We start from the raw sequence: 13,123 nt of genomic DNA, 5'->3' as shown, positions 1-13,123 counted from the left end.
ATAAATTATGGATAGATGTATCAAATCGTGGTACATTCTAAATACGAAGTATCATATAATTTCTTACAAGAAAATATATTGAAAGTTCCTATTTGGTATAACAATAAAATTAAAATTGGTGGAAAGGCTAGTTTCTATAGGGCTACTATCAGAAAAAAAACATCTGTATTGTGAATGATATTTTAAAAGACGTAAGCACAGGCGAATTCTATTCATTTGCTGATTTTATCAAAAAATATCAAGTGAACACAAATTATTTACAATATCATGGTCTTATTTCGCAGATATCCGCAGTAAAACATTTCATTTCAGAATATGATGTCTCTACTTATGAGATTTTTTTGTCCTTATGTACCGATTAATCTACAATTAATTCTCAAAGACAAGAAAGGTTCTAAACTTTTTTTTATAAAAATTATAAATCAGATGTAATACCATTTGGCACCAAAAAATGGAATAATATTTTTGAGAACATGGATACACTAGCTTGGTGCAAAGTCTACAAAATTTCTTTCTGAGTAAAGAAAGACGCAAAACTCCAGTGGTTTCAGTATAGAGTGATTCATCCCATTCTTACTACTAACTAATTTTTGTACAAAATTGGAGTAGTTACTTTCCCTTTATGTATTCTGTGTAACTTTGAACCTTAAACCGTAACCCATCTATTATGGGAATGCCAAGAAACACATCCTTCATCAGAATTCTCTATCTAGTAACAGAGCAGATAATAGAATTATTATCATTATAAAACAGTATATTTATAGAGTGAAATGTTTACATAATTCACTTAGTGTTAAGTCTCTCATAAACATTTGTAACAGGGTGCAGGATTTACAATAAATTTAATACCTGTCTCTGCCAGGAATCGAACTCGGGACCTCTGGATTACTAGACTGACGCTCAACCGATCGAGCTAAAGAGAAGTTCTCTCTAGCCGAGCGATATATTGCGGCTAGTATTGACCAGGGTTACATACTCCCCCTCCAGGAATCAACTCGTCCTCGAGTTTCCAGGGGTCACAACGATTCCTTCGCAGGTATCGTGAAGTATCATTCCCGAGTCCCTACATGGGCGCCAATGTAACAGGGTGCAGGATTTACAATAAATTTAATACCTGCCTCTGCCAGGGATCGAACTTGGGACCTCTGGATTACTAGACTGACGCTCAACCGATCGAGCTAAAGAGAAGTTCTCTCTAGCCGAGCGATATATTGCGGCTAGTATTGACCAGGGTTACACATTATTAAAGACAACTACATAATTCAGAGATATGTAAGGATGAAAACGCGTACGCTAAACTTAAATTTGAAGGGGAATGGAACAAATGGGACAAACTAATTAAGCTCTAGGCATTGGGACAATTGAATCAGCTACAGTCATTAATACCTCCTTGATAATCACTATTATTATAACATATGTGATTGATTAAAATAATTTGAAATTTATTAAATAAATATTATGTGATTTATTTCGTATTTATTCTCATATATATATACTGAGCGCCGATGAAAACGCAACACTTTTTAATTGAATATCTTTCAATTAATTTTTTTGTTCATATCAAATAAATTAATAATGTAAAACTTTGAGCACCTTACCTATGTAATCAATAATGATTCGCATGGGAGGGCTGAAGTTGGTTGCGAGTTCCTAGTTCCTAGTTCCGTTTAATAAACGGAACTAGGAACCAGACCCGAGTTCCGTTTAACAAACATACTGGCCAACGAGCCGAGTTCCGTTTATTAGGATTTCTACCTCTAATTGGATGTTCAATTACACATCATATATCGGAATCGAACTCTGAGCTTTCAGCAGCGATACGACACAGAATTAATCTCTATAACACAGATTTCCTTAAACGGATCTGACAACTAGACTCCAGTTCCGTTTAACTTAAACGGAACTAGGAACCAGACCCGAGTTCCGTTTAAGCTTATACGGAACTAGGAACCAGACCCGAGTTCCGTTTAACAAATGTACTGGCCAACGAGCCGAGTTCCGTTTATTAGGATTTCTACCTCTAATTGAATGTTCAATTACATATTATATATGGGAATCGAACTCTGAGCTTTCAGCAGCGATACGACACAGAATTAATCTCCTTAACACAAGTTTCCTTAAACGGATCTGACACATAGACTCCAGTTCCGTTTAACTAAACGGAACTAGGAACCAGACCCGAGTTCCGTTTAAGCTTACACGGAATAGGAACCAGACCCGAGTTAAAAAATACTGGCCAACAGCCGAGTTCCTTATTAGGAACCTCTAGACCCGGAATCGAACTCTGAGTTTCAGCAGCGATACGACACAGAATTAATCTCCTTAAACAAGTTTCCTTAAACGGATCTGCACATAGGACTCCAGTTCCGTTTAACTTAAACGGAACTAGAACCAGACCGAGTTCCGTTTAACTTAAACGGAACGGAACAGACTAGTTCCGTTAACCACGGAACTAGAACCAGACCCAGTTCCGTTTAACTTAAACGGAACTAGGAACCAGACCCGAGTTCCGTTTAAGCTTATACGGAACTCGGGTCTGGTTCCTAGTTCCGTTTAAGTTAAACGGAACTCGGGTCTGGTTCCTAGTTCCGTATAAGCTTAAACGGAACTCGGGTCTGGTTCCTAGTTCCGTTTAAGTTAAACGGAACTGGAGTCTAGTTGTCAGATCCGTTTAAGGAAATCTGTGTTATAGAGATTAATTCTGTGTCGTATCGCTGCTGAAAGCTCAGAGTTCGATTCCGATATATGATATGTAATTGAACATCCAATTAGAGGTAGAAATCCTAATAAACGGAACTCGGCTCGTTGGCCAGTACTTTTGTTAAACGGAACTCGGGTCTGGTTCCTAGTTCCGTATAAGCTTAAACGGAACTCGGGTCTGGTTCCTAGTTCCGTTTAAGTTAAACGGAACTGGAGTCTAGTTGTCAGATCCGTTTAAGGAAATCTGTGTTATAGAGAGTAATTCTGTGTCGTATCGCTGCTGAAAGCTCAGAGTTCGATTCCGATATATGATATGTAATTGAACATCCAATTAGAGGTAGAAATCCTAATAAACGGAACTCGGCTCGTTGGCCAGTACTTTTGTTAAACGGAACTCGGGTCTGGTTCCTAGTTCCGTATAAGCTTAAACGGAACTCGGGTCTGGTTCCTAGTTCCGTTTAAGTTAAACGGAACTCGGGTCTGGTTCCTAGTTCCGTTTAAGTTAAACGGAACTCGGGTCTGGTTCCTAGTTCCGTTTATTAAACGGAACTAGGAACTAGGAACTCGCAACCAACTTCAGCCCTCCATTCGCATGACTGAACTTGCTCTCGGGCCGTGAAACGGTCGATTGTTGAAAAAGTACCTATCTGCACGTGCACTCGGTATCAATGCGCGCTTGGTCTACCCATTCAAGTGTACAGTCCTTGTTGATAGGAAGACTGCTTTCCACATTAAAATTTTGAAAGCGCCATTTAGTTTGGAAAACGATGCCACGACTTACGGATACCCAGTGTCACGAAGTTAGGGGTATGTTTGCAGGCGGACATCCGCGGGGTGAAATTGCGCGTAGAATGGGATATTCGCCTTCTACTATTGTGAGACATTATAAAACAGTATATTTATAGAGTGAAATGTTTACATAATTCACTTAGTGTTAAGTCTCTCATAAACATTATTAAAGACAACTACATAATTCAGAGATATGTAAGGATGAAAACGCGTACGCTAAACTTAAATTTGAAGGGGAATGGAAAAAATGGGACAAACTAATTAAGCTCTAGGCATTGGGACAATTGAATCAGCTACAGTCATTAATACCTCCTTGATAATCACTATTATTATAACATATGTGATTAATTAAAATATTTTGAAATTTATTAAATAAATATTTTGTGATTTATTTCGTATTTATTCTCATATATTTACATATGCCCCTATATAGTCAATGGGAGGGGCGTTGCGTTCAAATTAACGTAATCGCAATGACGTATGAATACAAACGCAGTACAGGTTCGGACTACTTCTAGTTCACGCTTCGATAAGATTTTGCATCATAACTAAGTTGACGGATTTCAATATAACAATAAAGAGTTTTTATTAGATCCAATTAAATATGTATTTGACATCAAAACAAAAGATGTGTTCAAGTATTGTAACGGTAATAAACAACAAAATGATTCGCTGGTCGGGGCTACAACCGGAGGGCTTTTCTCAGGAATGTTCGGGGAATTCCATAGTTACTTCATAGTAGGCCTACATGTGTGTACGGTCACTCATTTCACCTAAATATACAGAACATCTGATTGTCGGTGAATAATTATTGGAGCATCTAAGCGAACAATAGGTTAACAGATCATATACAGGTTTCCAGAAGAAAAAAAACATTACAGGAAGCCTATCCGAAACAATATCATCATGCAGCGTTAGGCATACCACCGTTAACGTTAGCATTTAAAATAGGCCTACACTCACGCAAACACTTGTCTATCATCCGTACAATGAAATAAAAGTTATGACTATGAAGAATTTAGTCTATATCGCATTCGTAGACCGATACATACATGACACACATTCAGTAGCTCAACGGTCATACCATCAATAGGCTATATCACAGTAACTTTCCTCGGTTGAAAATCAAATATGGCGGTTCGCTCCACTTCGGACTGCATCACTACCCTGACAACGATATCGTACCGGTAGTCGTTCCGCCTCGGTTATCTTAATTTTTATTCGAAATGGACATTATTGTCATATTATCAAATTGAAAAAAAAAACATATTTTGAAAATAATTGAAAGGTGTCATTGTTATATTTCAAACCAAACTGCAGCTATAACATTCAACAATCGGAACTATATCTTCGGTCATCCTGACCACCGTAGTTACCCAAATAAGCAACCATCACCGTTTCAAATTTGACGTAAAAGTAGACTTATTTATGTAAATATATAGATTGAACAGTGTTTTGATTGCGTTAAAGGTGGTATGAACGCAATGGGATACAGACATATTCTACATGTAGCGCTAACGCGCTACATTGAATATGTCTGTATCCCATTGCGTTCATACCACCTTTAACGCAATCAAAACACTGTTCAATCTCTATATATATATACTGAGCGCCGATGAAAACGCAACACTTTTTAATTGAATATTTTTCAATTAATTTTTTGTTCATATCAAATAAATTAATAATGTAAAACTTTGAGCACCTTACCTATGTAATCAATAATGATTCGCATGAGTGAACTTGCTCTCGGGCCGTGAAATGGTCGATTGTTGAAAAAGTACCTATCTGCACGTGCAATCGGTATCAATGCGCGCTTGGTCTACCCATTCAAGTGTACAGTCCTTGTGGATAGGAAGACTGCTTTCCACATTAAAATTTTGAAAGCGCCATTTAGTTTGGAAAACGATGCCACGACTTACGGATACCCAGTGTCACGAAGTTAGGGGTATGTTTGCAGGCGAACTTCCGCGGGGTGAAATTGCGCGTAGAATGGGATATTCGCCTTCTATACTATTGTGAGACTTCATCAGCGGTACGTTCAAACGGGTTCTCTGAATGATAGACCGCGCCCTGGGAAGCAACGAGTGCCGTCGGATTGACAGGACCGTTTCATCCGGGTCTCCCATCTCCGTGACCGCTTCCAAACTGCCTCCCAAACTGCAAGAACAACGATAGGTATCAATGGAAGACGGATTTCTTTTTCTACTGTCCGCCGACGTTTGCGAAGCGCCGGTTTGAAAGCCTGTAGACCCTTCCGTGGGAACATGTTGACACAACGACGACGTCAAAATCGCCTGATGTGGACCCGGAGGCATCGACGTTGGCTCATGCGCCAATGGAGAGGCGTACTGTTAACTCACTGATAGGAAACGACTCTCGAAATGTATACCTTTGTAATGAAATAAAGTTTTTTTTCTGTAAATTTTTGTTACCATTAAATTTAGCATATTATGACAGTTTTGCGTTTTCATCGGCGCTCAGTATATATAGGTTTTCCCCTCTCTAATACACATGATGAATGTGTATTATGGTTATAACCCTTTACAAAGCCAATAAACTGTTTCCAGTTTCCAGTTTTATAAAAGAATGTTTTTGCATTTATATGTTTACTTTATGTTTTACCATTCTACCCAATTTGTTCTAAAACAACATTCTCCTTTTTCTTCTCTTCTCTTTTCTTTTCTTCTTCTTCTTCTTCTCCCTTTTCCCCCTTTCTTTACTTATCTTTCTATCTTTCTATTTATCTAATTTCACTCTTTCCTATAATCAATACATAATACTGTTACACATTTAATTGACCAAATTATAAACAGTAATAAAAGCAAAAGAAAACAAAGATTTTTTTCTATTATATTTGGTGTTTTAATATATACATATCCATGGTATCCTTACAAAATGACTGCATATACAGATATGAATTTGGTGAAAATAATTACAATAACACTTAAGCTTTATGCAACCTTATCAATCAAAAAATGTATGTGTGTGAATGCAAGTTTTGAAAATTAGAAAGTGTGGGAATGTAAGTGCAAAGTGATATATGAATGTAAGTATATGGATGAATAAAATTAGATATTTTCTAATTAAGAAAGTGCTATATGTTAATGCAAATGTATGGATAGAAAAAAATGTTAAAAAATATGAAAGTGATGTGGATGTATGAATGCAAGTGTAATTATTAGGAAAAATCTAAGCAAGTAAGAGAGTGGTTTTGTGTATGTATATTGATAATCTACAGCTTGCGAAAGTGTAGTGTAAGGGTATGTATGATTACACGTGTGAGAAAGAGTAAATATATATGATGTCTGTATGATGATCATTGATCACAGTTGTATTGTGTACATTACATGTATTGATGAAAAAAAAACTGAATAAAATGTAAATTATAAAAAAAAAATTTTGATCAGTAAATCTATGAAAATCATTTAAATGAAAAAAAATGTTTGATGTCTTATAAACATTAGTTACAACACAATGTCTGCACTGTAAAAGTTCTTGTTTTGTATTTGTTTAGATGAAAAAAAATAACCAAACGTCGATTCACAGATTACTAATAGCATTGTAAAATGTTAAATGGAATTGTAAACCACTACTTGGCTTCATGTTGTCACCATATGTACAACACAATAGACATAAATAACATGGTGTTTCGTGGTATTGTCACCATATGTACAACACAATAGACATAAATAACATGGTGTTTCGTGGTATTGTCACCATATGTACAACACAATAGACATAAATAACATGGTGTTTCGTGGTATTGTCACCATATGTACAACACAATAGACATAAATAACATGGTGTTTCGTGGTATTGTCACCATATGTACAACACAATAGACATAAATAACATGGTGTTTCGTGGTATTGTCACCATATGTACAACACAATAGACATAAATAACATGGTGTTTCGTGGTATTGTCACCATATGTACAACACAATAGACATAAATAACATGGTGTTTCGTGGTATTGTCACCATATGTACAACACAATAGACATAAATAACATGGTGTTTCGTGGTATTGTCACCATATGTACAACACAATAGACATAAATAACATGGTGTTTCGTGGTATTGTCACCATTGTCACCATATGTACAACACAATAGACATAAATAACATGGTGTTTCGTGGTATTGCCAAAATTCATTTAGAGTTCTTATTTGTCTGTGTACAGTTAAAACATATGCATTGTAAGTGTTGTAATTCTCAAAATGTTGGTAATTTGCGGTAGTGATTAACATATAAAAATCTCTTCTTGATTCGACAAAAATTACGGTATATATATCTTCAGATTTATAAATAATATTGTTATGTTATCAGGATTGACGTAGACTGATATTCGGGTGCAAACCAGGCTATACTAATATCTACTATAACATCCTAGGGTGTTTCTGATGATAGTCACCATTTCCAGCCGTATACTACATGTATAGATACTTCAGAACTAAAAGATACAAAGGTAAATAAACTTTGTGTCTTCTAGTTCTGACTTGATTCTATAGTAATACATACACCTCTATATGTGTAATACTGGCCAGTATTTATAATATTTTTATTCCTATTTTTGTATACTTTTGTTAGTTCAAAAATGAAACGTATGGTTGCTCTAAATATATTAGAATAGGAGTAGATCTATATGATATATTAATGGCGTGATATATCATGACATCGCCAAATAAACAACCATTCTGCCTGAAGACGCCTGTGACAGCTTCAAACGAAGTCTTGAGTCTTTTTTAAGTACTTATGTATTTAAAAACCATGGAAATGCGTGTTCAAATTAAGGAATGAATATTTTTTAAATATATGGTATACGTAGTGTGTAATTAAGGTCTCTGAGGATATCAAGGTTGGGGATATCTCGGTAAGAAAACATTTGATAAAATGGCTGACAACATCTGTCAACTACCTGGACAAATTTAAGTGAGGCGACTTTCCGCCATTTTTCGGCTTGTAGGGTCGATATTTTTGTAGTACACATTTTCCGACACTCTTTTTCGGGTGTTGCATTTGTGGTCATGGCTGTAATAATTTCCTGTTGTCGTCTGCTAAATTCTAAATCGGCGAATTTGTAAATTCTTTGTGCTTCCTTAATGGGATGATATGCCACTTCCTCGTAAAAAAGCGATAAAATCCTCTCCGGATATTTCTGTTTGATATTTTCTGCAACCACGGCATCTTCAAAAAGTCGATCACAAAATTTCGTGACGTCGTCAATTTCTGTTTTCTTTTTAATCATCCCAAAACTGACGCGTGCTCTCGCCATTGCTCTTGGATCACGCATGAGGTGTATAATCTTTAATTTCGGAATGGCATTCATCATTTCAAACAACATTGCAAGAGAAGGACGAATGACCTTGACGAGCACAATTTTAGACTCCAAACAGCTCCGTATCATAGTTTTAAGACATGTACTTTTACTGGCCTCAATCGGGTCGTTTTTGTCCATGTGTTCGTCCAAACATTGTATATAATTTCTTGCTTTCTTGCTTCTATTCAGGAAGTGATCATGAATTACCTCCCCTGGGACATGATCAAGTCTACAACCACTCAATTTAGTTAGAATCGATCTGGTCTTCTCCTGAAACCTGGAAAACAAACAAAGGACTATGTCACTTTATTTTTTCCTAAGTATGTATTGGAAGTGCATGCCTGTTCTCGGTAAATATTTTATTTGTTCGAGGATGTGGTCTATGGTTTCATAGACAAACATTTGACCAAAATTGCCAAAATTCCTACATTTTCATTATTTATGGATATTTTGGATGGTTACCATGACGACTACAGTAGTAAAATTAGAAAACAGTTATTACACTTGGATCAGGGATGCACTTAATATTTAAAATACAATTTAATCACTAAATAACAGTTTTGAAGGGGGACAAAAAGGGCTCAAACCATTCACAACCGTTTATTGATGAAGTTACAAATGTAAAAATTCCTTTATTAATATATGTAAAAAAGAAGGGTTCATTTCGCTGAAAAGAGCGACACTCAACTTTAAAGCCAACAAAGTCAACCATACTACTGTATGGGTGCTAATATTTCCGGATGTTTTCGCCAAATTCGCGGATCAATCCAAAATCACGAAGTTTAATACCTCGCAAAATTTATCAAAATCATGGTTTCACATAGTATAGCCTGTCATAAAAATGGGACTTTAAAAGGCTAGAAAGATAATACGTGAAAATAATATCCCCTGAATAAGTTCAAAACAATAAATCGCGAAATTTTACACCCGCGAAATTTAAAAGCTATACAGTATCTTCTTATCTATGGTTGCAAACAAAGTCTTAAATTTTGTTATGACATAATCCAGAGGTGGATATCACGACAGTGATAGTAACCCCTTGAGTATAGAGGATTATTATATGGGACTCTACCACAAGGCTGTATATAAGACAATGAACTGGGATCTGTATAGCGTTTTCGAGGGATGACTGAAGCCCACACCAGCTAATGCTACGACTACGAAATGAAGAATCCTCTATTAGGATTGGACGTACCTGGTAATGCTACTGTGAGAGGTATCATTTAACAATCTAAAGCGAGTTGTCGGGGCTCTCAGTGGCTCAAACAGATAGAATACGTCGTCATGAGCTTGGATTAGATCACCCACAAACGAGGAGCCGCTGCGAAAGTACGCCATCAGAATGATCGGAGTAGGGCCTTGATCTAAAAAATATAAAAAATACTTTCAAACAAGTCAGGAGGTCATCACTGCATTCATCTAAAAAGTCGAGACAAAAAATTACACAAAAGTCAGGAAAAGTTATAAAAACAAAACTAATCGGCGTTATAAAAACAAAACTAATCGGCGTAGATCCTTGATCTAAAAAATAAAAACAAGTGACTTCTTGTGGAGCCTCTGTTTAACATAAGTAATAACAACATGTAGTCCGGTGGCTTATGTAAATCCGTGGGCTTTTCGTGATGAAGGTTGACACCATATATCAAAATGTTCATTAGGCCACCCTCTTTCAAACAAATGATGGTGTCAATTTTCCTGAACCATTCGAGGCGTCAAGGTCAAGGGTCAAATGTCAAGTAGTTTATTAACTTAAAAACGGCTTAAAACTGACGGGAGTGAGATTATATTTGGACTTTGAGAGGACCTTACTTGACTTTTCTTTTTCAATACATGTCATATATGTAATTTATTCATTACATATTTTGGGGGGTTCAGAACGGGAATTTTTTGAAAAGTTCAGATGGATTAAGGTCAAAGGTCATACTAGCTACTTCTTCAGGTACTTAAGTAAAATACACAGTGATGGCTTATATAATTCCGTGGAATTTTCTTGATAAATCTTGATACTCTATATAAAAATGTTCAGTAAGTCACACTGTTTCGAAAATAAATATGGTGTCACTTTTCACAATAGTGGGGTCAAGGTCAAGGGTAAAAGGTCAAGTTTATTTCTGTACAAAAAATGCCTCATGATACAGGGAAAACAAAATTGTAGCTTCTGGCTGTCTTCCTCCACTATTACCCAGAATTACTTACTTTCGATTGGGGGTTCCGGTAATGGTTGTGGCACCACTTCCTGTACCGGCTTTTTAGATTGAATATATTTAGGCGTGGTATATACTTCCGGTTGTATATTTTTGTCTCGTGAAGCAGACTTTCTGACGAGATCTTCTTTAGGTAACCATGGCAACACTTTTAACTTGTTCCATACTGACATGCCTGCTTTCAAAGAATCCCTGGCAAGTTCCATTGTTTTCTTCGCTTTGGTACTTGTACCTTAAATATTCAACATGACAATGGGAAATAAATATTTGTAAATTGAGTATTTAAGTCTTTTAGCTACCATTCTAATCATGACTTCAGCATTGATGTAACTATTAAACAGTGTGAATCCCCACAAAAATCTGCAATCAAAATTAATTTCATAACCCGCTGAAATTAAAAAAGAGTTACATCAATGATTATACTTAATTTTTCAGACTACTTGATAACATAAAATACGTTTAAACGTACGATTCCATTGGTGTTCCATTGTATTATCTTTTCTAAATCTATACGCAACGTCAACATCTCTATTGTGACGTCATGATAACGTCAGATTTTTGCGCCGTTCTCGAAATTTTTCTTCACAGTAGTATGAAGATTAAGAATGAAAAAAAAAATTACTTATAATACGAAATGTTTGTGTAGACACTTTCATTGTTGTCGTGGTTGCTGTGAAACCAAGAATACAAAAACAACGACTTTTGGTTAGACTGGATTACCTACCTTAGTACCAATTCTTTCCGCTAGGTTGCGCTCAGAAATATTATTTCCGGCAGGCAATCCAATCTACGATTTTTTTTTGACCATGAACATCATTATTCACGAAATTTTATCAAGGCTTCAAACCACGAAAGAAAGCACACACGAATATTTCATGTTATAAGTATATATTTTATTTAATGACCATGCCTAAGTTGAATATATTTTTATTATGAAAATAGAAAACATTTTTATCAGTTTGTGGTTAGAGAAAATTATCATACAGAGTCGCCATTCAATATTAGAATTGTAATGAAGGAACCCTTTTCTCTTAGATATCACTACACCACTGTATAGCGATATCATTTTAGGTTATCTAAGGGTTTGAATATTGCTTTCTATGTTATGGAGATATAACACAAAAAATCAGAGTGTACAAAAAATCTGAGTGTACTCTAAATAAACCCTGAAACAAGTGAACATTCCCGTTTAATGATTAAATGACAGTATAAGAGAAAACATGAAAATAATTTAGAAATTGAATTAGAGGAACTTGAAAACTAATTAATAAATACCTAGTGCAGGCCCTATGACTCAGTTTAGTACCAAAAACAGGAATTAAAATCTCTAAGGAAATGTAAAGTCAGTCCTTATTCTACGGTCAAAGGCCAACAGGTATGAAAATGGGGAAAAAGCAACAAAATACGTTTGTGATCTGGAAAAACGTCACTTTGTCAATAAGAATATAACAGAATTAAGAACAAATGGGGGAAATATACTAGATAATCAAGGGGAGGTATTTTTTAAGAATCTGTTTACATTCTGTACACAAGATAAACTTTTGCAGTATGAATATTCTTATTTTTTACCATAATGTTCAACTTTGTAATATCGATTAAAACACTTGTGAAGTGGAGCTTACACTATCTGAATTGGTAAAAGTACTAAAATGTATTTTTAATGGGAAGAGTCCGGGCTCTGAATTTTATGCATATCACACTGGGCAACTATCTGATTTTCAATGCCAGGGTATTATTTCATGTATCCATGTATCCCAAAAGATGATAAAGATTTGAAAGTATTTGAAAAATTGGCGACCTGTACCCCTTCATTATGTAGACTATAAAATAGCATCAGCAGCAATAGCTAGTAGAGTTAAAAAGGTTCTCACAATTATCATTAGTGAAACACAGACAGGTTTGATTAAAGGTAGGTTTATGGGAGATAACGCTAGACTTCTTTATGGTATCATGACTCTGTTGGAAGAGAAAAATCAGTCAGGATTATTGTTTATTTTAGACTTTGAGAAGGCCTTTGACTCTATTGAATGGAATTTCATACTGAAAGCCTTAAACACTTTTAATTTTGGAGATTCTCTTTGTAAATGGTTTAAATTATTTTATAAGAAT

The 13,123-nt window shown here is 35.6% G+C and overlaps 1 protein-coding gene across 1 annotated transcript; it reads right to left on the bottom strand.

The window, feature by feature from the left end:
• Positions 1 to 5,598: 5,598 nt before the first annotated feature.
• Positions 5,599 to 11,220, bottom strand: LOC138308572 (carbohydrate sulfotransferase 1-like). Its single transcript, XM_069249619.1, has 4 exons — positions 11,007 to 11,220; positions 10,006 to 10,174; positions 8,409 to 9,087; positions 5,599 to 5,646 (listed from the first exon to the last, which is right to left on the bottom strand). The coding sequence occupies exons 1-4, from the start codon at positions 11,218 to 11,220 to the stop codon at positions 5,599 to 5,601; spliced, it is 1,110 nt and encodes a 369-aa protein (XP_069105720.1).
• Between the last annotated feature and the right edge of the window lie 1,903 nt (positions 11,221 to 13,123).

This window comes from Argopecten irradians, chromosome 15, assembly GCF_041381155.1.
Source record: "Argopecten irradians isolate NY chromosome 15, Ai_NY, whole genome shotgun sequence".
Taxonomy (NCBI): domain Eukaryota; kingdom Metazoa; phylum Mollusca; class Bivalvia; order Pectinida; family Pectinidae; genus Argopecten; species Argopecten irradians.
The sequence above is the reverse complement of the archived record's forward strand: the minus strand, read 5'-3'. Positions and strand labels throughout refer to the sequence as shown.

Coding starts and splice junctions, on each gene's coding strand:
- LOC138308572 (XM_069249619.1), bottom strand. CDS start 11,220: ATGGAACTTGCCAGGGATTCTTTGAAAGCAGGCATGTCAGTATGGAAC. Junction 9,088..10,005: donor TCTCACAGTAGCATTACCAG/GTACGTCCAATC, acceptor TTTGTTTTCCAG/GTTTCAGGAGAAGACCAGAT. Junction 5,647..8,408: donor CCTCACTTAAATTTGTCCAG/GTAGTTGACAGA, acceptor TTGTTCTTGCAG/TTTGGGAGGCAGTTTGGAAG.